The sequence below is a fragment of the Oryctolagus cuniculus genome, chromosome 7 (assembly GCF_964237555.1).
Source record: "Oryctolagus cuniculus chromosome 7, mOryCun1.1, whole genome shotgun sequence".
Lineage (NCBI taxonomy): Eukaryota > Metazoa > Chordata > Mammalia > Lagomorpha > Leporidae > Oryctolagus > Oryctolagus cuniculus.
Genome location: NC_091438.1, coordinates 76,213,589 through 76,240,232, shown reverse-complemented (window position 1 = coordinate 76,240,232; position 26,644 = coordinate 76,213,589). Strand labels below are relative to the sequence as shown.

Below are 26,644 nucleotides of genomic sequence, written 5' to 3'. Positions count from 1 at the left end.
TCCAAGTCATCATCTGCTGCCTTTTAGGTTGCACATGCGTAGGAAGCTGGAATCGGAAACAGAGTCAGGACTTGAACCTGGGCACACCAGTGTGGGATGTAGACATCCCAAGCAGGGTGTTAGCTGCTATGCCAAGGAGGATCTCTTTCTCTTTCTGTTTCTTCTTTTTTCTGTAACTCTGCCTTTCAAAAAAAATAAAATAAATCTTTTAAAAAAAGATAAAAAAGGATTTTTAAAAAGATTTTGAAAAGATTTAAAAGATTTTTTTTGGATGGAGAGTTAGAGAAAATCTTTAAAAAATTAAAAAAATTAGCAATGTAGTCTTACTCCTAAAATATTAAAGGTTGCATCATTAAGGACCTTTGAAGAAAGATTTGATCTATGAAAGAATTCTTTAAGGAGAAACAAAAGTCTTGGGTTAGACTTCTTAGTTGTCATAAATAGCTACTTATAAATTATCATAAATGACTAGTTGCTGACTTAAATTTAGATGTAAAATGTTATTAAATGTGAACTTTAAGGAATACATTGTTAAAACTTCATCAGGATCGGCACTGTGGCTCAATAGGCTAATCCTCCGCCTGTGGCGCTGGCACACCTGGTTCTAGTCCCGGTCGGGGCGCCAGATTCTGCCCCAGTTGCTCCTCTTCCAGGCCAGCTCTCTGCTGTGGCCCGGGAGTGCAGTGGAGGATGGCCCAGGTGCTTGGGCCCTGCACCCCATGGGAGACCAGGAGAAGCACCTGGCTCCTGCCATCGGATCAGCGAGATGCGCCGGCCGCAGTGGCCATTGGAGGGTGAACCAACAGCAAAGGAAGACCTTTCTCTCTGTCTCTCTCTCTCTCTCACTGTCCACTCTGCCTGTCAAAAACAAAAACAAAAAAACAAACTTCAGTATTATTAAATGTGAACGTTTGTCATTAGAATTTAGGTTTTAAGATGATTATACTCCTGGCCTCCGATGTCCACTTTTAGATCTTCATCCTTATGATGATATAAAATATCAGATTAGGCCAGTTGGGGAAATGTCAAGAATTTTTCTGATTTTACCTTTCATGCAACTGTGTGTGTGTGTGTGTGTGTGTGTAAGTGCTTCAGCTGTTAGTGATAAGTAATTTGTATTTAAGCATGAATCTTTCAGTGTGGAATTCTGATAATGTTCAAAATTGGATAAAACAAGTTATTTAGAAAATTTCTAAGTACTAGAAAGACTACAAATTCAAATGTAGCTGAACTTTTGAGCATTTGTTTTGAAATGGTACTTTGAAGAATTGTGTTATCCTGTGTGTTTATTGAGAAAGCTGGTATCTGCACACTCAGATTGCTTGTTGTAGGAAGTCGCTCTCTCATTCATTTGTTCTGGTGTTTACTGCCTCAGTTCTGGCAGGTGTCCCAGGCTCATATCTGCTTACCTAGCTCTTTCTCCTTTATTGACAAACTCCACAAGTCTTGGCCTGACTCAGCAAAAAGTCTCCCTTTTAACATCCCTTTTAACATTTCTTTTAAAATTTTTAAAAGGATTTTATTTATTTATATGAGAGGTAGAGTTACAGACAATGGGAGGGGGAGGTAGAGAGAGAGGTCTTCCATCTGCTGGTTCGCTCCCCAGATGGCCACAATCCGAAGCCAGGAGCCATGAGCTTCTTCTGGGTCTCCCATGTGGGTGCAGGTACCCAAGCACTTGGGCCATCTTCTGCTGCTTTCCCAGGCCATAGCAGAGAGCTAGATCAGAAGAGGAGCAGCTGGGACTGGAACCATTGCCTATATGGGATGCTGACACCACAGGTGGAGGATTAGCCTGCTCCACAGCACCAGCCCCTCTTTTTTAATTTTGAAAGAGATTTTTCTAACATACTGAATGAAACACATTTAGAAGGCAAACAATAAAAATTTCTGAGGCGCCTACCTTGTACCAGGCATAGTTGTAGGTGGGCATCAGTGGTGTAGAGATGAGCAAGACATGTCCCCTGCTCTCAAGTTGATGAGGGAACAGAAATGATCTGTAGAGTGCCAAAGGAGAACAGAGTACCTAAAAAACCTATTTGAGGGGGAGAAAAATAGACAAGCAAAGCCTACTAAGACAGGTCACGATGTAATTTGTTATCCTAAGGAACAGCTTTGAAACTGAAATCATTATATCAGAGCAATAGGTATAAACAAGGACCACTCTGGGCAAACTGGTATAGTCAGTCAGTCATTCTGTTTCTAAGAAGATGTATGTAGAGTTTTAAAGACGGGTAGTATTTAAGCAGGCTGATTGGTTGAAGAGTCCTTTAAAACAGAAAGAAGAGTATGTATAAAAATGTGGAATGTGAGAGAACACATAGAATTCGGTTGAAGCATGTGAAATTGTCATCTTTAAGTGAGAAATGGTCACATAATTGTAGTTTCACATGGTTTAACCTGGTATATCATAGGAAAGAGTTTTGTGCTCAGTGTCAGAAGCCAGGTCCTGCAGTCCTTTGAATACCATACTGTGGAGTTTGGGTTCTGTTCGGAAAATGATTATCTGTATGTTTAACATTTGAACTATAAAATACTTGTTTAATTTTTTGAAAAACATCCTCATGTTCTGAAACAAAAAAATGAAGTATACATATATAAAACCATTGGTATAAGTGAGAATAGTCTGTAGTTTTCTTGTGTAAGTTTTGCTTAGGGTTTGGTGTCAGTGTTTTACTTGCAGCAAAAATAATGTGGAAGCTTTTTTCTTTTGTCTGTACTTTGGAATAAAACATTGGAATTTCCTGTCCTCTGGAGGTTTTATAGAATTTCCCTGTAAATCTTTTGGGCTTGGTACTTTCTCATGGGAGGTGGGGCAGGTGGAAGGTAGATTTCTCTCAGAAAACTTTCTCAATTTATCAGTTTTCATTCTGTTCAGATTTTTCCTCTCTGCTGTGGGGTCAGTTTTGGGAAATTTGGGAAATCTTGTTTTTCAAGAAAATGATCCATTCCATTCAGGCTTTCAAAATTTTTTAAAGATTTATTTATTTTATTAGAGAGATAGAGAGATCCTCTATCTGCTGGTTCACTCCCCAAATGGCCGCTACGACTGGGGCTGGGCTGATCCACAGCTGGGAGCTGGGAGATTCATCTGGGTCTCTCACATGGGTGAAGGGGCTCAAGTACTTGGGCCATCTTCTGCTGCTTTCTCGGGCACATTAGCAGGGAGCTGGGTCAGAAGTGGAGCAGCTGGGACTTGAACCAGAGCCCTTATGGGATTCTGGCACTGAAGGTGGGGCAGCTTTACCTGCTGTGCCACAGTGCCAGCCCCTCAAATTTCTTTAAACAATGCTGAGCCGGCGCCGCGGCTCACTAGGCTAATCCTCCGCCTAGCGGCGCCGGCACACCAGGTTCTAGTCCCGGTTGGGGCACCGGATTCTGTCCCGGTTGCCCCTCTTCCAGGCCAGCCCTCTGCTGTGGCCAGGGAGTGCAGTGGAGGATGGCCCAGGTGCTTGGGCTCTGCACCCCATGGGAGACCAGGATAAGTACCTGGCTCCTGCCATCGGATCAGTGCTGGCCGCGGCGGCCATTGGAGGGTGAACCAACGGCAAAGGAAGACCTTTCTCTCTGTCTCTCTCTCTCACTGTCCACTCTGCCTATCAAAAAAAAAAAAAAATAGATAAACAATGCTGAAACAAATAGTCTCTTACACATTTTTTAAAAATTCATATACTTTTTAAAAAATTTATTATTTATTTGACATAGCTACACACAAAGAGGAGAGGCAGAGAGAGAGAGAGACAGAGAAAGAGGTCTTCCATCCGATGGTTCACGCCCCAAAATTCTTATACTTTTGTGCTTTCTTTTCTTTATTTTTTCTCTTGCACTTTTATGTTCCTTTTAAAGATTGTCTGGTACTTTACTTGATTGTCCAAAGGAGCAGGTCTTGGGTATTTATTTATTGGTGTCTACTATTTTTCTATTTTCTAAACCTCAGATTCTGTTTTGTTTGTTTGCAATTTCTTCTGGTTTCCCCTTATATTGTTTGTTTTAAACTTTTTTTTTGGGGGGTGCTTGAATTATTAACCTTTTTTCTCTGTTTTTTAAAATTGAAGCAAAAATGATTGTGAGAATTGTTTTAGTTGAATTCCACAGGGTTTATATTACACACCATATATGTAATACAGGTTGAATATTGAATATTTGTAATTCAAAATGTATATATTATGCACCATATATATACACACACCATATATATATACACACAGCATATATATATATGCCATATATATATTTAGAGATATATACAGGTTGAATTTGTAATTCAAAATAAAAAATACTCCAAAATCAAACTTTATGACTACCAACATTATGTTACAAGTGGAAAATTCCACACATGACTTCATGTGACAAGGTCACAAACAGAACATAAGTGCACTAAAAATATTGTATAAAATTATCATCAGGCTATAGGTATAAAATGTTTATGAAATATAAATGAACTTTGTGTTTAAATTTAGGTACTGTTTCCAAGATGTCTCATTAAGTGTTTGTAAATATTCCAAAATCAGAAAAAAAAAATCCAAAATCTGAAGCATTTCTAATCCTAGAGAGGATAAAGACTAACAAAATGGAAGCTACCTAGAAAGCAGGTGAATCTGCTAGTTTAGGTGAGGAATTTTGAGCATCTGGTGTAAGTCGTGGTAATAGAGATAAAAAAGAAGAGCATAGATGGTGCTGTGGCATAGTGGTTAACCTGTGGTGCCAGCATCCCATAGGGACACCAGTTTGAGTCCTGGCTGCTCCACTTCTGATTCAGCTTCATCTAGGTCTTCCATGTAGGTGTAGGATTCCAAGTACTTGGACTATCTTCTGCCGCTTTCCCAGGCCATTAGTAGGGAAGCTGGATCAGAAGTGGAGCAGCCAGGAATTAAACTGGCACCCATACAGGATGTTAGCATCACAGGCAGCAGCCTCCCATACCGTGCCACAAAGGAAGCCCCAGGAAAATCTTTAACTTTTGTATTCATACTAGATTATTTTGCCATTAAGATTTTCTAATATAGTGGTAATTATAGGTGAAAAGTGTTTTCACAGAACTTCTGAGAAATTGAAATCTTACAACTAAACTCTAGTTTGAAATCATGAAAATGACATAAAGCCATGTAGTAATTTGTAGTATTTTGATTGTTACAGACTAATCAGAGAACTTGGGACTTTTATGTTAATTGTATATTCAGGCCAATTTAATGCCTTAGAAATGTTATAGTGCACTCTGAACAAGGTATTTCATGGAAGCTTGAAGAGAGTAATGAGAGAGCTGGCTAGTGATGATGCCCATTGGTGGGTGTGAATGTGTGTGTGTGTGTGTTGTGTGTGTTGCAGGGTCTTAGTCCACCCAAACGAGGATGGACTGAGTCCGAAGAAAGGTAAGTGCGCCGCTCGCCCGCTCCCCAGCCTCCCAATCCCGGAGACAGACGCAGCAGGGAGTCAAGCAAGCAAGAACTTGGTTTATTGCATGCATAGCAAAGCCTTTTAAAGCACAAGACCGCAGGATTACTGGGGCAGGGCATAAGGACCAACCAATTACTTAAAAGGTCATTTTATGGGGCGACTTTTTACAGGACCAGCTATGTGTCTGTATACTCATCATCAGTTGTCGTCACCTCCCCTGATGCTGCGCGGCCAATCAGCTTTGGTGGTAAATGACTTTAGGTACCGCTCACCTTACTTCCTTTGGGCGCCATCTTTGAATTGCCATGTGTGCCTAATTTCCCTGCAGGCGCCATCTTTGAATTGCCTCCTGTGCCTAATTTCCCCACATGTGTGAATGTGTGTCTACTACTTGTACATATATATATATTTTAAAGTTAGAAGTATATTTTTGCAAGCAATTGCATAGCATGGATCTCCATTTCTCTATAAATACCAACTTGCAGTGTTTAATAGCAGTAAGTGCTGTGACATTTTTATTGAATATTTTACTTTTTAGAATTTTGTTTTGATAAACATGCACACTGTGGAGTGATAACCACTGTCAAACTTTAAGTTGTCCCCATCCTATGTGCTAGATCTCCAGAACTTAGGCATCCTGCATGACTGAAACGTTGTATCGTTTGACCAACATCCTCATTTCTCCTGCTTCCCAGACACTGGCAACCACCTCAGCTTTCTTAGATTCCACATGTGAGAAAGATCATGCAGAATTTGTCTTTTTGTGCCTGGTTTATTTCATTAAGCTTTGAGTCCTCGAGATTCAAGCATGTCATAAACAACAGGATTTCCTTCTTTTTATTAAGGCTGACTAACATCCCATTTTACATATATACCACGTTTTCTTTATCCATTCATTTGTTGATAGTGCTTAGGTTGATTCTATAGTATTACTTTGTGATTAATACTACAATGAACATGAGAGTGCAGATAGCTATTTGGAATACTGATTTCATTTCCTTTGGATATATTGCCAAAAGTGGGGTTGCTGGATCGTGTGATAGTTCTGTTTTAAATTTTTTGAGGAATCTCCATGCTGTTTTCCATAATGGCTTATAAATTACATTTCTACTAACGGTATTCAGGAGTTATCTTTTTTCTACATCCTGACCAATTCTTGTTATCTTTTGTCTTGGTAGTAGCCATCCTAATGAATGTGAGGTGGTATCTCTTTGTGGTTTTGATCTGAATTTTTAGATATGTTGAGTGTTTTTTCATGTTTCTGTTAGCAATTTGTGTATTTTTTTAGAAATGTTTACAATACTCTTTTAAAGGTTTATTTATTTATTTTGAAAGTAGAGAGACACATAGAGAGAATGAATGATCTTCTGTCCACTGGTTCACTCCGCAGATGGCTACAATGGCCAGCATTGGGCCAGACACAAGTCAGGAGCCAGGAGCCCCATCCAGGTCTCCCTTATGGGTGGCAGGGGCCCAAACACTCAGGTTATTTTCCATTGCTTTTCCCAGGCTGTTAGCAGGAAGGTGGATTGGAAGTGGAGCAGCTGGATATGAACTGGTGCCCATATGGGATGCCAGCGTTACAGGCAACTGCATTACTCACTATGCCACAATGATGGCCCCCTTTTACAAATTCTTAAATTTTTTTTTTCAATTTATTTATTTGAAAGGCAGAATGACATAGAGTAAGAAACGAGAGAGATCTTCCATCTACTGGTTCACTCCCCCAAATGTCTACAACAGCGGGAACTGTACAGGCCAAAGCCAACTGGCAGCAGGCTGCCTCCCTGGAATATTAAAAGGAAGTTGGATTAGATGTGGAGATGGGACTTGATTCCAGACACTCTGCTATGGAATGTGGGTGTCACAAGTGACAACTTAATGCTGTGCCACAATGCCCACCTCTACTAATTTTTTCACTGGTCAGTTTTCTTCTCTGAGTTGAGTTCCTTATAGTTTTTGGGTATTAACAGCTTATCAGGTATATAGTTGCAAATGTTTTCTCCCATTCTATAGCTTTTCTCTGCATTCAATTGATTCTTTGCTATAGTGAAAGATATTTTCTGAAACAGCTTTATAATTCATAAAAATGTTAAAACATAAATGTGTAGTACAATTGAAATTGGAAACATTAATAAACCTAAGCACTTTTTAAAATAAAACACATGTTGAATTGTAGTTAAGTTTGACTTTCTAACCTTGTTCAGTGACCAGATTATCTTATCACTGAAAATGTTCATTCTACAAATCATCAGTCACCTAGGTGCTAAACATAGATGGCTGACTAATATAGAATGCCTACAGTAGATGTGGAGATGCACCATCCAGATTCCCCTTATAAGAAGGTCTCTGGGGCCAATGTTGTGATATAATGAGTTAAGCCACCACCTGCAGTGCTGACATCCCGTATGAGCATGGGTTTGAGACCCAGCTGCTCCACTTCTGATCCAGCTCCCTGCTAATGCATTTGGGCACTTGGGTAAGCAGTGGAAGATGATCCAAGTCCTTGCAGAGGAAGCTCCTGGCTTTCATCTAGCCCAGCCCTTGCTGTTGCAGCCATTTGGGGAGTGAACCAGTGGATGAAAAATTCTCTCTCTGGCTTTCCATGTCTCTCTTTGTAACTCTGCCTTTCAAATGAATAAAATAAATCTTTAAAAAAATAATAAAAGAAGGCCTCTTACTTTGTACTGTGATAAACAATAGAATCCATGTAGCTCCTTCTGCTCATAACGTAGGTTCTGCCACAGCTGTGAAGAGGAGCCACTCCCCTTAACCCCCCATCTCCCAGGCCATTCCCTCTCTAGGACAGCATACATTTGCACATTGAGCAGTAGCCTATCACAGACTACTCTGATGGTCAGTACTTGTTTTGGAGCTTCCCATGTGGTTGGCTGAAATGCTTTTGATCCTGCATCACAGTTTGGATTCTTTCCAAACTTGTTTTCTGGGCCTTCCATTTACAGGTGTTGATCCCTCTAAATATTTTGCATCTCAAATAAAATATTGCTTCAATTTCAGAGAAACCAACCTGATCTCATGGGACTAGTTTACTGGGAGAAAATAATACATCAAACAAGAAATTAAAAATAGGATCAAAATTAGGTAGAGGCACAGTTGTCATGGTACTGTTTTATAACCTGAGTCTGATTGATCATGTTGTTTAGGGAGGTAGCCTGGGTTACTAGTCAGAGCATAAACCTTGGGCATGCTGATTACTCTTTTTTTTAATTTTTTTAAGATTTTGTTTTATTCAGCGCGGTGCGCCGGCCGCAGCGCGCCAGCTGCGGCGGCCATTGGAGGGTGAACCAACGGCAAAGGAATACCTTTCTCTCTGTCTCTCTCTCACTGTCCACTGTGCCTGTCCAAAAAAAAAAAAGATTTTGTTTTATTTATTTGAAAGGCAGTTACAGAGAGGTAGAGGGTAGAGATAGGCTTTAACTCTCTGTGCCACGGTGCCAGCCTCACTGCTTACTCTTTCCAGATATGTTTCCTTATTTGTAATATGATAATCATATATTCTCTTATTCTTGAGGAGACTAACCTGGAATTGCTGGTGTAGTTGGAGAAAGATTCCCAGCAGTAAGAGAGAGAACCGGGTGCACAAACATTTTTTTTTAAGTCTGTTTGCATCAGATTGTTTAATGCTCCATTGGGCAAGGCAGTTCATGTGGCCAAACTTTGATTCAAGGATGGGGAAGTAGACTTCCACCTTTCCATGGGTGGATTTGTAAAATAAATATGTATATGTATGTCTATTTGTATACACATATATGTAAACATTACCAAATACAATGCCTGGGTGACAGCGCCCGTGGCGCAGTAGGTTAATCCTCTGCCAGCAGTGCCAGCATCCCATATGGGTGCTGGTTCTAGTTCCGGCTGCCCCTGTTCCCATCCAGCTCTCTGCTATGGCCTGGGAAAGCAGTACAAGATGGCCCAAGTCCTTGGGCCCCTGCTCCCACATGGGCAACACGGAAGAAGCTCCTGGCTTCTGGCCTCAGATCAGTGCAGCTCCAGCTGTTGGCAGCCATTTGGGGAGTGACCCAGTGGATAGAAGACCTTTCTCTCTGTCCCTCTCACTGCCTGTAACTCTACCTTCCAAATAAATAAAAAATCTTAAAAAAAAAAAACAGTGTCTGTTATACTGTTATACAATTATAGTTAACATTTATTGAGCATTTTCTATAAATAATAGAGACAGCTGGACTATTATTAGTTAACATGTTTTATCTCAATATAATATGAAAAAAGTAACCCATTTGGAGAGTTTGGTATATTATTTTTGCCATATTAAAATATTATGTTGAAAACACTTTGCAAATACAGTATTCTCTTTTTTTCTCTCTGCAGTAAGAAAAGTGGAAAACCACCATTACAGAATCATGAGGTAAAATTTTATGTCACCTACTATTGGGAATTTCATGCATTTATTATGTTATATACCTTTAAAAAGGATAAGAATCACAGAATTTTAGATTTAGAAGGGACCTTAAAAATACCTCTCCAATCTCCTGTGTATTGGAGGAATTCTTTTTGGAACAGGAATCCTGAGAGATACTGGTATTTACTTGAATCTTCTTATTCTGTGGATTACTACTCTATAAAGAAGCCATCATGTATTTGGGTCTTCAAAAAGGTCATGGAAATTACATGTTAGGAAAAAACTATTATAGGTGTAAAAAATGTATTACACCAAAATAAACTTATCTTTTAATTCATATTTTCATGAACCTTTTGAAGCACTTTCATGATGAGATTAATCTTTCCTAGCTTCCTAGTGATTAACTTTATCATTACAGGATGAGTCTACTCTGGCTTCTCTAAAGGACCCTCGTAATATTTGAAGACAGTTGTATCTTCTGAATATTTTCCCCTTAGGCTGAGAAACTTTCATTTCTTCAGATGTTTCTCATGTGACATGGTTTCTGATCCTTTTTTGATTTTGTGTACATTCCTCTAGACCTATACTTGTTTACCTATACATTGTATCTAGAATAGATACAATGTGTCCAGATGTGATCTGACTGCCATGGAATACATCAACACTACTGTATTCCTTGATATGAACATCACATTGCTAAAATTATTCTAAAATGACTTTAATTATTTAGCCACATTGTTTACATTAAGTGAAGCTGATGGTAAATTATAACCTTCGTGTCTTTTTGATGAACAGTTCTGTTGAAAGATCCCTTACATCTTGTACTCATCGATTGATTTTTCTTTTTTTAAATAACAGCTTTTTGGGGGCAGCTGTTTGGCCCAGTGGTTAGGATGCCACATGGAATGCTTGTGTACCATATTGTGTTCAGGTCCTGGCTCTGCTTCAAATTCATTTTCTTACTGATGTGCACCCTGGGAAGCAGCAGGTGATGGCTTAAGTACTTGGGTCCCTGCCACCTACGAGGGAGACCTGAGTTGAGTTCCTGGCTCCTGGCTTATATCCAGCTGTTGTAGGCATTTGTGGGGTGAGCCAGTAGATGGAAGATCTCTGTCTGACTCAGTCTCTCTCTCTCTCTGTGCCTTTCAGATAAATAAAAAAAATTAAAATTAAAAAAGATTATATGATATAAAATACAGTAATATATTTATTGAGATATAGTTCTTATACCATAAAATTAATCCATTTAGATGTATACATTAATAGTTATTAATATATTCACATAGTTGTGTGGCTGTCACCAGTATCTAATTTGAACAGATTTCATGTCTGCCCCAAAATCTGATAGCCATTAACAATCACTTCTTATTACTTTCTTTTCTGTGATCACTGTGCTACTTTCTGTCTCTTGATTTGCCTGTTCTGTACATTTCATATGTATAGAGTCATGCAATATGTGGCATTTTATGCCTAGTTTCTTTTCATTAGTTGAAGGACATGTAGGTTGTTTCAGTTTGGGGCCTATTATGAGTAATGTTGCTATGGATATTGTGTATATTTTTTTGTGTGGGCATATATTTTCATTTTTCCTGTGTGTATGCCTAAGAATGGAGTTGTTGGGTCCACGATAACTCCACTTATTTCTTTTAAAGAAATGTTAATCTGTCTCTGTAAATGTCAGTTTATTGGGTTTAATCCACTGTCTGTATAATCTTTGTAATTTTGAATGTGGTCCTGTCATCTAATATGTGAAATAGAAGGTATTATTTACAAATTTAATTTACCTTCCCTTTTTTCCTCAAAATTGTGATGACTTTCTGTCTTCTCAATTTTTTTTTGTTTGTTTCAGTTATGGTTTTGTAACTATATTCACCTGTAGTGAAATCTGGTTCTTATTTCTCTATTATGGACATGATAATTTTATTAAAAACATCAGATTTTTTGATTTGTTCATTTACTAAATCAATTTTTCAACAAATACATGCTGAGTCTCTCATGTATACATGGCACTGCTATTGGCTCTAGGTATATGGTAATTAGAAAAATAAGTCCTTGGCCTCATGGAACTTTTTTTTTTCATGGCAGCTAATATACTAGTATAATATTTTCAAGAAAGAAGCAGCTCAGGACAACTTATTTAGTAAACTTATGATGGCTTCCATTGATTAGTGTCTCTCAGGTCTTCCCAAACCCTCTGCGCTAGTGTGGAAGTGTGTACACACACACACATTTATGTATACGAGTTTATGCTAAATCTGGTAGAATAGCTACAAAATATTAACAGTTGATAACCTGAGATGATAATTATAGATTTCTTATTTTTATTTATCAAAATTTTCAAATTTTTACAGTGAATGTGTTACTTATGAGGAGCAGTTGAAAAGGAAATATTTTCATTGAAATTTTTTATATAATTGTGTGCTCTGTAATGATATTCCAATTGACAGTAAACTGCAAATATGACCAAGATCCAATAAGATTATAATGGAGCTAAAAAAAGTTCCTATTGCCTGGTAGTTTCTTTATTTATTTTATTTTTTTATTTGACAGCCAGAGTTAGACAGTGAGAGAGAGACAGAGAGAAAGGTCTTCCTTCCGTTGGTTCATCCCCCAAAATGGCCGCTATGACTGGTGCACTGTGCCGATCAGAAGCAGGAGCCAGGTGCCTCCTCCTGGTCTCCCTTGTGGGTGAAGGGCCCAAGCACTTGGGCCATCCTCCACTGCCTTCCCAGGCCACAGCATAGAGCTGGACAGGAAGAGGAGCAACCGGGACAGAATCCGATGCCTTGACCGGGACTAGAACTCGGTGTGCCGGTGCCGCAGGCGGAGGATTAGCCTAGTGAGCTGTGGCGCCGGCTGCCTGGTAGTTTCATAGCCTTCCTCATGTTGTAATGCAACATATTACTCATGTTTGTGCTGATGCTGGTGTAAACAAACCTGTGCTATCAGGTGCATAAAAGTATAACATGCAGTTATGTGTAGTATGTGATACTTGATGAAAAGCTATGCTGTATTACTGGCTTATGTATTTTTTATACTGTACTTATCATTTTATTATGTGCTCCTTCTACTTATAAAGACTTACTGTAAAACAATATATTGTGTTAGGCAGGCTGCAGCCTCAGGCATCTCCTCTTTATTCTGTTTATTGCTTCAGAGGCTGCATTGAGTGATAGACCTGTGTCATCCAGGTTTGTGTAAGTGCACTCTGCTGTTCACACACAGTGAAGTCACCTAATGCAGTTCTCAGAACACATCCTTGTCATTAAGTGATGCATGACTGCGATTATAACCTTTGGGATGGTAATTGGGTGAGAATATTTTCATAAAATTGGAATTAAGGAAGAGGAAAGGATTTAATTAGAAAATAGTCTTTTTTAAAGATTTACTTATTTGTTTGAAAGTCAGAGTTACAGAGAGAGAGAGAGAGAGAGAGAGAGAGAGAATCTTCCATCTGCTGGTTCACTCTCCAGATGGCTGCAATAGTCAGCGCTGGGGCAGGTGAAAGCCAGGAGCCAGGAGCTTAACTGTATCTCCCTTGTAGGTGCCAGGGGCCCAAGCACTTGGGCTGTCTTCTGCTTTTCCCAGGCCATTAGAAGGGAGCTGGATTAGAAGTGAAGCAGCCAGGACATTAACCAGTGCCCACAGGGGGATGCTGGCATCATAGATGTTGGCTTTACCTGCTGTGCCACAATGCTGGCTTTATATTTTCATTTATTTGAAAAGTAGACAGAAAGGGAGTGGGGGAGAGAAAATCTTCCGTCTGCTAGTTCACGCCCCAAATTGCTGCAATAACCAGTATTGGACCAGGCCAAAGCCTGGAGCCAGGAACTCGGTCTGGATCTCCCATGTGAGTGTCAGGGACCCAAGTACTTGAGCCATCACCTGAAGCCTGCCAGGGTATCTAGTACAGGAAGACGGAACTGGAAACAGAGCTGAGACACAAAACCTAGTCACTCCAAGATGGGATGTGTATGTTGTAAGTGGTGTTTTAACTGTTGTACCAAATGCCTGTCTCTAATTCAGACATTAATTTTAACTAAAGCATATTTATACATTTTAATTTAAAACATAATTTGTCTAATTATGGCTGATTGTGAAGAGCTTAGTAGTTAACCCAAGAGTTGAGGGTGATGGTTATAATAGTTGGGGGATAATGTTAGGCAGGGAAAGAGAGTTCTTCTGTAGTGTCTTGCCTTTCCAAGAAGTTTCTTCTGTCTGTTCCCTAAGCAGCCCAATGATAGTGAAGTAAATAGTCTCTACAGGCTCTTCATGTCACTTTTTCCTTGCAAGTGGTTTTGTGCTTCTGTTTTCATGGACCCAGTGAAAATGAAAAAAATCTCTGAAGGGGTTGTGGTTATCTTCAGTCCTTCTACAATTACAGTAATTCACTATGGAGTCAAGGCTCTGTCCCTTGTGGGCCTTGCCTCCCTTTCCATTGTCATTGTTCTTTGTTGTTCTTTGCTCTAGCAATGCTTTCATCCTACTGTTGGTTGTGCATATCTGTTTTATTCCAGCATTGAGTTTTGTGCTTGATGTTCCTTGTGCTTCACCCCTCCTCCCCCGAAATAATCACATGGCTTCACTTTATGTCAGGTTAAATGTCCGGAGGCCTTTCTGTGCATCCTGTCTGAACCATTCTTATTTTCTCAGGGCCCTGCCTAGTCTGTCTGTAGTAATTTGTATATTGGTTATTATCTGTGTTTCCCCTGCTAAAAAGCAAGCTTCATGAGTGAAGGAACCTTGTCTTTGAATTGATGAGGAAGAGGGTGAACTAGCAGACTGTATATTGTAAATGTTAAGTGAAAAGTCTAGAAATCCAAATTTCCTGTAGTAACATCAGGGAAAATTCTGTTTAGGATTGTTTTTAAAAGTCCCCTGTTAATTAGGAAGTGGGTAATAAAACCCTTAATAAGTACTTGACCAATTCTTAGCTGTCTCTCTGACCTCATCTATTACTCTCCGAGCTCACCCCTGGGACTCAAGTGGCCATTTTGTTGTTCCTCAAGCACAGTAAATGGGCTTTTGCTTGGTGTTGGGACACTTGCTGTTTCTTCTGCTTATAGCCTCCTGTGTATTCATCTGGCCCCAGTGTTTAGGTGATATCTTACTTTTTGAAAGCATGTTTGAGTAAGAGGAGTAGTACAAGTCTTTGCTGTCTACATAGAGTATATTGATTTAGGTGAAATATGTTAATCTTTTTTTTTTATTACATCTGTTATAGCTATCTTTAAAGGACTTTCTTTTTCTTTTTCTTTTTTTTTTTTTTTTTTTTTTTTAGAAAGAAGGAAGAAAAGAGCGAGCTGTTGTGGACAAGGTATTTTTATCAAGGCTGTCAAAGATTCTGAAAATTATGGTCCCTAGAACATTTTGTAAAGAGGTAAGTCTTACGAAATTATAATGTTAAGTGTTCAACTTTCAAGGTTTATGAGATCAGAACAGTAAAACATAGCACTTTGGTTATACTGGCAGTCAGATATTTTCTGTGTAAGTAAGAAGGCTACCAGATTTTTGTCTTCAAATCACCACTTGTCAAATACCCTTGTTAAGTGCCAATTTTTCATTCTGCTTTATGCAAAATTCTAAATGACTACAGGGCAGCTATACTAAATGGCGTTGCTTTATTATAGTTAAATAGTGCCAGTAAAAACGATATTAAATTTAAAAAGATAAACCTTTTTATTATATTTACACATTAAGAAGTTACATTGATATGAAATATGTTAAAACTTGCTGCTTCACATTTGACTAGATATGTTTTGAAGAGACTCAGAATGATACCTGAAATCAAATATTTTCAGGAAGTGAGCTGATTTTAGGAATAAGTTTCTTTATTTCTTTCCTTTGCTTTTTTTTAAATGGTTGTTACTTAATAAATACTTGTAATGATTATCAAAACAGTGCTGTGTTTTTAATCACCTCAGCATTCTCCCTTTTATATAACCAGAAATTTCATTATCTGTGACTTCTCCTCCCCGTGTCTCATCTTTTTTTTTTTTTTTAGGATCTAGTCATTTTTCTTCTCTTCCTAACTGGATATTACAGTGATCTTCAGTTAGTTTTACTTCGAAGATCTCTTTTTAAAAACTCTTATACCAGATTTATCTTCTTAAACCATAACATTTCCTCATGTTCAAATTTTAAAAAGCATTAGCCTTATCATTGAGTAATAGCAAGAAAAGGATAAGCTGTTTAAATAGCGGTGCAGTTTCCAAGAGAAAGTCCTTTCCTCCATTACACTAGATCTGCTGTCCGTGCCCTCACCTCAGAACCATATCCTGTTGATTCTGTCCTGGAGAAACTCTAAAAAATAATATAACAACATCCTTTTTTTTCCTAATTTGATGGAGATTATATTTTCCTTGAAAAGCAGAGCTGGAAAATGCAGATGGATATTTTTCTCTTCTTTGGACTTACCAGTCTCAGTCATTTTGGTGTATGGTCTTGTTTATGAGCATATATTTTGATAAAAATGGAATCATACTAACACTTTTAAAATCTAGTCCCTCTCTTACATTTTCAGTGTTCTTCCCAGGAATCTTTGTGTTTTTCAGATTAGTCTCTGCCTTTCCATTCCTGCTGTTTTCACTGTATCTTACCTGGATTGTTATAATTGCTTTGATCTTTTTGCTTTCCAATGGCTCTGAGTTTTATTTCTGAAACTCAACTAAAAGCGTTGCTTCTTTTTTTCTTGTAGGGTAAATCACAAACTGACTTTGACCTTTTCAGTATCATCTGCTTAGCAGATTCATTACTATTTTGTGATCAGAGGCTGTGCTGTCATGCACAATGTCATGTCTGAAAACCTGTCCCTCTTCCCAGCAAAAACAAATGTGTTTAAAAAAAAAAGCTGAACACTTGTTATCTTCTTTGTAAAGGTTTCCTTTGACTCTTCAAGCATAATTGTTTTCTAATTTCTGTAATCTATCTGGCTTTGAAGAAGCCTTGTTGAAAATACATCCTTCTCTGGAAAGATTTATATATCATCTGATCAGTTAGCAACTTAATGCTGATACTCACTGTTGCAGGAGTTCATCATGGGTGACGTGAATGTGAGACATTGGCTAGGTCTCTAGGAGTTGGTAAGGGAGGTAGAAGCACCAACTTGGCTAATCCCTGAGTTTGTCTAGGTCTGGACCTGCCATAGAGTCATTTTACATGCCATCTCTGAGGAACATAAAGACTGAAGTTTAACCCAATTTCAAGAAAGTAAAATAAAATATTTGGAAATAATAGAAGATAAGACATAGAGTGAATAATTGGTATAGGAAATAGAAGTGAAAATAAAACGTGAGAGAATATGGAACTTCATGTGTATTTTAGGGTGAGGGACCTGAATCATTGCCAACTCTTGAGTTGCTGACACAGGTACAATAATAATGGGAACAGTGGTGATTCTGAAGACACCCTTTATATAAAAAATTTTTAGAACTGCCAGTAAAGCAAAGTTTGCTAGGTTTTACTTCAGTGAGACAAGTGAATTTGGTACTTCTTTTAAAGGAAAATATAACCAAGAACATAAAATGAGGGAAAAAAAACCAATTTATCTGTGTCTAATAATACCTTTATACTGCAGTGATTAATTTAGGATTGAGAGTATTAGGAGTCAGTGCTGTGGTGTAGAAGTTAAAGCCTCCACCTGCAGTGCCAGCAGCTTTTGTGGGTGTTGGTTCAAGTCCGTGCTGCTCCACTTCTGTTTTGGCTGCTTTCTAATGCTCCTGGGAAAGTAGTGGAAGATGGCCTAAGTGCTTGCGCCCCTGCACCCACGTGGGAGAACTGATAGAAGCTCAAGGCTCCTGGCTCCTGGCCTTGGCCTGGCACTGCTCCAGCCATTGTGGCCATTTGCAGAATAAACCAGCGAGTGGAAGATTTTCTCTCTCTTCTCTCTGTTCTCTCTCTCCTCTCTCTCTCCTCCCTCCCTCACTTGCCCCCTGACTCTATTTCTGCCTTTCAAATAAATAAATCCCCCCTCCCAACAAAATCAGAGGCAATATTAAATGTCTGAATTGAAAGTTGGCATTATTGTTAAAATGACACAGATAGATATATTGAAATCAATAGCGTCTTCTGTTGTCAACCGAATTCCTAACTTTGGGACAGTGGGATCAGGCAGGGAGATACCTTTCTTGCTAGCTAACTCTGGCAAGTCTTAGGGTGGCAGGTCCCACAGCTCAATTACATAGACTCTCTTTGACACTGTCTTCTTAGGGCTTCATTTACTACTTTTGTGTTTATGACCTCCTCTCTCATCCTTGACTTGGAGGGTTTTCACTTTTTAAAAATGAAGTTTGTTTTGTAAAAATTATTTAAGTAACACATGCTGTCGTCTCTCACTTCAGTAATTTTGAAACTGCCTATATTAGCCAACCAGTGTCCCCTACCCCAGACTTTAGTTGCTATGTGACTGTCATATTCTTCCACTTCAGAAAGTTTAAGGTTGGCTTTGAATGTGTATGTGTTTGTCAGGGAAGGGAGAGGAGGCAGCAGGCTTCTCATCTCAGAGATACCTGGCTTTAGTCACCCCACCTTTTAGCTCTCCCTCTTTGTAATCTGTTTTGCACAGCAGTGCTTAAGTAACACTTTCTAGACATCATTTTACATATTTTGTTCTTCCTGGAAGCTTGCAGTAACTTTATATTGTCTCAATTACGCTTCATATGCAACCCTGTACTTCATATGATTTTAATTTCATTTTTTTCTCTAAATCCTTTACCATTTTTTACTCTTAATTCTCTCATTCATTTTACTTGATTTATTTAATGTATTTCTAATTGCAGTAGCCATCTTTTGTTACTCTAAACCTTCCCATCCCAGTACTTCTCATATGAAGTCATATAAATGTGTTTACCTAAATTTTTCTGTTTGTGTGTGTGTGTGTGTGTGTGTGTCTTGCTTTCTTAAATAAATTGAAAACCCTGTGAAGGCAAGGACACTATTAAAAGTTTTTCTAACAAACTGAACCAAATTTATTTTACTTGGGCAAAATTTTAGTCTTCAGTACATTAACAGTTATTGCCATTTCTCTTTAAGTTATACATTTAAAAGTGTGATAAAATCATGGTGCATTGTGATTCAGGTAATCAAAGTTATTCTCTTTGCCTGTGTTATTGACTTGTTGTGAAGGCAAGTCATATAACCTGCCTAAGACTCATTGCATTCTGGATGAGAAAGAGTAAATGTTCTATAAGGCCTTTTCCATTTATAATATGTTTTAAATTTCCTTTTGAACCCTATTTAAATATTTTCTCTAGGTAAAATGTAGGTGAGTTGTATTAAAGCTAGAATAAAGCTTTGAATTTGGAAATCAAAAATCTTTATCAAAGTAATGTTTAACTTTGTAAAATGTATTTATTTAATTTACCTGGTTTATTTTAGACAGGTTACTTGATACTTATTGCTGTTATGCTGGTGTCTCGAACATATTGTGATGTTTGGATGATTCAAAATGGGACACTCATTGAAAGGTACTTGTCTGTTCACCTTCCTCTTGTATGTATGAAATACTAATTTATCTCATAATTAAGCATTATCATTAAAGCAAGAAGTAGGTTTCAAATTAGGTAAAAATACTTAATTTAAGTTATGTGTTCATTTACTTAAAAATATTTATGGGGTGTTTCGTGTATGCCAGACACTATGTGATAGGGTTCATAGTATATATCCCAGTGAAATGGAGAAACTGCTGGACCAAACCTTGCTCAGCTGACAGTTTATAGACTGTTAAAGAGACCAGTAAACAGAAAATTTAAGTGTAGTCTTGTAATGGGAGTTTTTAAAAGCCACCAAGTTTGGTATCTAAAATGAAAGAGATAATTTGGTGGAAAATATCAATGCATTTCAAGAGTCACCTTGAGCATGTTTATAAGAGGAAAAAAACCTCAGATTTTTTTTTTTTGTTTCTGAAGTTAGTGCTTTCTGTATTTTCCATTATTTCCCTACATATTATATTGTTGACCACTACAATGATTAATTCAAAATCAATAATTTTGAATTTAAAAACTTTGAAAATGTCAGTTGGGGTATCTTGGGTTGTAACAACCATTTAGCGTTTATCTGTTAATAAAGAATTTATTCTTCATGATACCAATTTGAATATCAGGGTAGGAAATATTTTCTTCGATTGCAGTAGTTCCTGGTTTGTAATATTTTGTTAGAAAATTTCTTAAAATACTTGAAGATGACTGTTTGAATGACAGTACTTAAAATCTCTAAATGCCCCCAAATTTTGAAATACAGGTTTTTTCTTTTAGATCCTTGATTTGCTTCTTAGAGAATTTATAGGAAGAGGAAGAATGCTTTATGCCCGAGTTTTCAGACTCATTTCTCTAGGAGAATAAAGAAGTTTATCTGCACAGGATTAAAGAATTAAGCACATACTTCTGAATATGGGTAAATTATGTAGGCTATTATATTCAACCAAGTCTCCCTGAAACCTGTGGTAGTCTCATGCCTTTTTATTTGAATCATAATTTTAAAAGTCATACATGAACATAGCTTAATGTCAAATAGTCCTCCTACAGGTTATAATTTCAAAACATACATTCCCAGGGCTCACTCCTTCCACTCAACTGTCATTACCTGGAGCCAATGGTTTTCTGTTGTTTCTGTTTCATCTTTTATGTTTGCATTTCAATATAACATACTTATATTAGTGCTTAGAGATTTTTTTTTTATGTTAGTGTATATGTTCATTTCCTACTTTGGAGGGTGAGAATTAGCTCTTTTGCATTCCTATCAACTCCCGTGCTCATCTTTTCAATTACATTGTAATTGTTGTTAAATCTGAACTTAATGGCCATGATTTTTGACTATCTTTACAGCTGAGCAATGTGGTTTACCTTGGTAGTTTCTTTTCTATAAGGCTTTTTGTTTTTCCTGGCATTTATAAATCACAAATTTTTGTGTGCTTTAATTTTTTGTCTACTCCTCTATAATTCAGCTCAGGCTTTTTGACAATACTGTGAAATCTTTTTAATATTGTGATATGATCAAATGTGCCAGGTAATCTATCAGTTTTGTCTCAACATTTTCACCCTCACCCTATTACTTGTAGTTTCCTGTCTTCTGTTTTAATCATGGCAGTTATACTCTAGGCCCTCTGAATAGCAGTTAAGTTTGAACTGTTTCATCATTAAATTGCATCTTCTCTCCTGCATTTACTAGCCTATTTTCTGAATCTTTTGTTTTCCTCTTTCATGGCTTACTTTCTCATTTTGGCAAATACAGTCTTTCTCTGAAAACAAGGTTCAAGAGAGAAATTTCTGAAACCTTATAGATTTGAAAATGTCTTTATTCTACTCTTACATAATATGTGATTAATTAGCAATGTTTGTGTATTCCTAGTTGAAAGGGTCTTTTCCTCAGAATTTTGAGGGCATCACTGTTGTGTTCTGGCTTTCAACCTTGGTTGCAGACAGTTGGGATCACCTGGTGAATTTTAGGAACTAGGCCTAATCCTACAGATTCAGGTTCGTTTAGTCATCGCTTTGTGAAAACATCCTAGATGATTCTAGTGTGCAGCAAAATTCAAAACCACTGCTGTAGGTCCATGGGATGTTGAGGCCTGTTGCTACTTTGATTGCTCTTCCTTAGCAGGGGATCTGTCTTCAAACTTTATTTTTTCACTTTTTTGGTAATTTGTGATGTATTAGTGGTGTTTGAAAATTTCACTGAACATCAGTGAATTTTTTTCCCATTCTTTTTGTTAGGCACTAATTGGTCCATTTTTAAGTCTATAAACTGAGTCTTCATTCTGAGACATTTTCTTGTTTTAAAACAATTTTTCCTCTCCATTTTTTCTGGAATCCTTATTAGTTGAGTATTGGACTCCCTCCATACCGCTAACCTGTTTATCATGTTTTTCTCTACTGTTTTCATATCTGACATTTTATTCTGTTTTCTAGGAAATATCTTTATTGTCTAGTGAGTTTTTATTGTTATTTTATGTGGATGTGTATTTTATAGCAATTATTCTTTCAAATATGTGTTTTGTTGTTTCTTCATCTTGAAACTATCAGTTTTTAGAGGAATGTTTTGTCAGCTCCTTGCATTGTTTGTTTCTTTCATTGTCCTTTAAAAAAATTGTTCTGATGTTTGTCAGTCATGGTAGAGACTTTATTGAGGCAGTCTATGACTCTTGTCTATTAACTCACATTTAAAAATGAAGGCTGTAAAAATTTATTGAGCAGGAGTTGAGGACTTGCTGATTATGTGGTCTCCCTTGAAGGATGTCTCAGGGAGTCTGGCCTTGTGTGTGCCTAGTGAAGAACACTAACAAATTGAAAGAACATGAACATCACCGACACGTTTGTTTATTGCTTCTAGTGCATCAACTGTAGGAGGATCCATTTTTATTGCTAAGTTCTATTTTTATGAGCAGTGTGCACAAGTAAATTGAATCTTTTGTGTAATTAACATAGAAACGACATTTATGCCCTTTAACACAATTATAAAATTTATATTTTTCTTTGATAACTATCTGATTTTAAATACTATATATTGATAAAAATACAATATCCTCAACTATAATATTGCTAATTGTCTTGTGACAAAAATATATGGATTATATCCACCATGAAATCATATTAGACGTTTGTGCCACCTTTTAGACACAAATTACTTACACACTCTGTACAGTAATAGTTTAGAATAGAAAATTGGTTTGCTTTAAAAAAATTTTCCCATGTTTTGTGATTTCATCCTTTTGTAATCCAGAAGAATAATATTATGTATTCACAACTAGGGATTTCTAAGTTTAATTAAATAGATGATAATTTTTATCAAAGACAATAATCTGGAAAAGATACATAACCAAGGGTAGTTTGTTACATCAGTTTAATTGATGATAATGGACAAGAGAAAAGTTATGAAGTATGAGCCAGCTTATAATTCTACTTGCTAAAATAGCCTATTGGCTACTCAGTTTTAAAATTTAATTATAAGATTAAAAATTTTTTTGTTTTTTTTCTTTGAATTTCTAGCAGTCTCTTAAAAATTAGTTTGATATGCTTTAAACTTAGAGAAAGGTTGCAAGGATAGTGCCAGAAACTTCTTCATACTCTCTTAAGCATATTCACTAATTGTAATTATCATTTTGAAGTTGTTAACTTTCTCCTTGGTAAATATTTTTGAGCCTCTGCTGTATATGAGTTCTTTAATATTTGGTCAAATATTAATATTTAATAAATTTATCCAAATTAAAAGTTTTAAAATATTGTGCATAGAATAATTTTATTTGAAAAATTAGTACTTTTTTGCTCACTGTTAAAGTTACATTGTAAATTGATTTATCTGTCTTTTCCTTTTGTTGCCTCTTTTAAAGCAGATCTAGATGCATGCATTTCTGCTAAGAAGATTCATTTTTGCTAAAGTCTCCAAGAGACTTGTTATAATCTTTAATGTGCTTCATTCTAGTATCCTTTTCATATTTTAGGGTTGTTATTAGCTACTGACTTTGGAATATTGTTAAATCTGAATAAAACTGTTATCTTCTTTAAGGTAGACACTGTAGTAATTCTATGATATAGAGGAGAATCCTTCATAAAGATTTTATTTTCACCCATTTGGCTATCAACAGCATTTTAAAATCAACAAATTCTGTAAAGATCTTTATATATTTTGGCAATAGTCATTAAGGCTACTGTAAATTTACTTTTTGTTAATTATTACTGTTTTTTTGCAGCGGAATAATAAGCAGAAATAAGGCTTTATTCCAGAAACCATTTTTTAAGTTTATAGCTGCTACTCCAATGGTAAACCATTGCTCAATGATGGCATGTACTTTACCAGAATTTTATAATCTTGTGTGTTTCACAGCTTGAGCCACACTAAAACACTTTGGTTTGATGTAAAGTTTGGTTCAAACAATTTTAACTTAAACCTCAACTTTTTGTACTGTCTTCATTGCTTAATGTCTCTATATTCTCACTGCTTATAAACAACATTTTTGTGTGGTTTTATTTTTACTTTGATTCAGTTCAGAGTTTTTAAAAACTTTTTTTACTTTCTAGTGGTTATATCAAAATTGGACTTAATTTTTTCACCACCCAAAAGTAACACTTCCCAAAGTAGGTTGTGTAGAATCCTAGGTATCCAGGAGATGTTACATGCTGTAAACCCCTCGGAGAGTTATAGTGCATTTATCTTACATTAAAAGCTTTGAGAAGGTCTTTGATAAAGACATTTGTTAGCTTTGTTTAATTCATGTTTTCCCAATTTTATTTACCTACTACCTCGTAAAAAAGAAATTATATTTCTGTCATATACCAATCACTTTTTAATGAGGGGATAGATTTAAATCATTTAATCCAAGGTTTCTCAAAATATATTATGTTTGGGAATATTAAGAAATACTTGAAAAAAGAGCTCTGTGATTAAATAAAATATCTCTTCTGTAAATGATAGACTTAGATTGTACCCAAAGATCCTTCACTTATATAATAGTGCCTTTCAAGCGTTTTAATAAAGCAGTAGAATCCTTATTTTAAATTCTTTTTAAAATTTTTTTATTTTGAAAGGCAGAGGTACAGAGAGAGGTGGAGAGACAGAGATTCCATTCGCTGATTCAATGCCCAAATGGTCACGACGGCCAGAGCTGGGCTGAACCAAAACCAGGAGCTAGGAGTGTCTTCTGGGTCTCCCATGGGGGTGCAGCAAGCGCATTAGGCAGAGAGCTGGATCGGAAGTGGAGCAGCCAGGTCTGGAACTGGTGCCCCATATGGAATGCCAGGGTCGCAGGTGGAGGCTTAACCTGCTGTTCCACAGCTCCAACTCCTAAATTCGTAATGTATATTTAAAAAATAGATAAATATGTAAAATATATGCTGATCTAGTTCAAGTTTGCTAAGGGATCTGAAGCTGTGCTGAGCCATTCTAAGGCTGACAGGAACTCTGCTGAACCATATTCTCTGATCTGTCCTTTAGTCCCAGGCTTGGCAGACTAGATCCTGGAGGACAAGTGTTGCTACCTGTTGTCTGTTTTGGTGAAATTTTACTATTAGCAGCCGTACTTGTTCTTGGCTGCTTTTGCTCTACAGTGGCAGTACTGTGTAGTTAAAACAGAGATCTTTTGGCTCAAGAGCCTAAAATGCTTACTTTCGCCCCTTTATGATAGGAGATTGCTGGTCTCTCCGTGTCAGTCTCTGTCATTAGTTCATGCATATTAGAATCAGAATGTTAAAATACTTAAAAGTAAACAAATGCTGCTTTATTTTATCTCTAGTAACCAATACCTAGGTCTGTATTTCTGCCTCTCAAAAATTTTTTTTTAAATGATAACATTTTGAAAGCAAACATACCTTTGTAGGAAAATGTTTTTTCACATCTTTTTTCTTAGTGATTCTTTTGATTTAATAGAAATTTCCGGAAATACTTTTAGAGCTTTGCAGAAGTTTTCTTTGTACTATACTTTGCTTCTTTTGCAACTAATGCATTGCATGTGCTGGTTTGCAGTGGTATCATTGGTCGTAGCAGAAAAGAATTCAAGAGATACTTATTCAACTTCATCGCTGCCATGCCTCTTGTAAGTTTAATTTATTAAAAATCTTAAGTAGGGAAAAATTTCATCTTGTTAAAATCTTTAAGGATTCTTACTATGTTTTTTGAAAATTTATAACACCACATTCCTATTTTGAGCCTAGTTTTATAATTTATACTATACTTTTCAGTATAAACCTTTATACTAGTTAGAGAAATTAAAAGGAATTCTGTACAAATTATGTATAAATTTCATGTATAGTAAAGGTATGGAGATGATTTCTCTTTTAAAAATCGTAACCAATTTTCTTCAGTTGGTAGCAGTAGCCTATTAGCTGGCGGTAGCATCTCCTTTCTAGATGTGACAAAAAGAAATGTTTCTAGGTGTGGCCAAATTAGGAGGCCTCCTGGTTGGGAACTGTTGCTTTAGGCCATAAATTATCATATTAACTTGAACTACTAAATATAGTTTAAATTGGAACTTATGATCTGAGTTTATTAAAGACTAAATTTTTAAGACAACACATACATGATTTTCTTAGCTTGGTTCTTATATTATTATTTTATTGGCACTATTGGGAATTTTAATGTTCTAAACTGGGGACAAGGGAAGGAAAGGAGAAGCTTGATTCTAAAATTCAATAAAATTGAAAATTGGGAATTCTAGTTTAATAAAGTTTGAGGAGGAGCATACGTAGTTTATAATTTTTTAAATTAAAAAAATGAGAAAGATTCAGCAGAGACTTCATGAGAAACGTTTTATTGTGAATTTGCAATGTGAATGTGATTTTGGAACTATCGAAGGATTTATTTTAATATGATGATCTGAAAAATAGCACTATTTGGTATAAAACTTAAGATTTTTAAAAATTTTGTTTAAAATTTTCTTATATTTGTTTATTTGAAAGACTGAGTGACCGTAAGACAGAGAGAGAGAGAGAGATATTTTCATCCACTGGTTCACTCTCCAAATACCCACAATAAATAGCCAGGGCTTAGGCTGAAGCAAGAAGCCTAGAACTCCATTTGGGTTTTCCACATGGATGCAGAGGCCCAAGTACTTGGGCTGTCCTCCACTGCTTTCCCTGGCACATTAACTGGATGCTAGATTAAAAGCCGAGCAGCTGGGACTCAAACTGGAATTCTAATATGGGATACTAGTGTCCTGAGTTGTGGCTTAACCTACTACACCATGACACAAGTCCCCTAAAAGTATTTTTTTGGTAAATGTAAATATAATGTTTATAGGATTTTATGTCTGAGTTTGTGGTGCTGCTAATAGGAATCAGAAGCTACAAAGATAAAGGAACTCCTAAAAGCAAATCTTTATATTAGAAAAGTGACAGATTTGATTGTTTACAAAGTTGGCAAGATGCCATCTCATAATTAAGATTC

At 36.8% G+C, this 26,644-nt stretch overlaps 1 protein-coding gene across 2 annotated transcripts in view; it reads left to right on the top strand.

Moving 5' to 3' along the window:
* Positions 1-26,644, top strand: part of ABCD3 (ATP binding cassette subfamily D member 3) — an 80,337-nt gene that overhangs the window by 16,056 nt on the left and 37,637 nt on the right. Inside the window, exons 2-5 of one of the 2 annotated variants that reach the window (XM_002715849.5) lie at positions 9,745-9,781; positions 15,057-15,155; positions 19,151-19,239; positions 25,226-25,295. In XM_002715849.5, coding sequence (XP_002715895.1) covers positions 9,745-9,781; positions 15,057-15,155; positions 19,151-19,239; positions 25,226-25,295 — 295 coding nt within the window. The remainder of the gene's footprint in view (positions 1-9,744; positions 9,782-15,056; positions 15,156-19,150; positions 19,240-25,225; positions 25,296-26,644) is intronic. The other variant, XM_017346066.3, reaches the window with a different exon arrangement.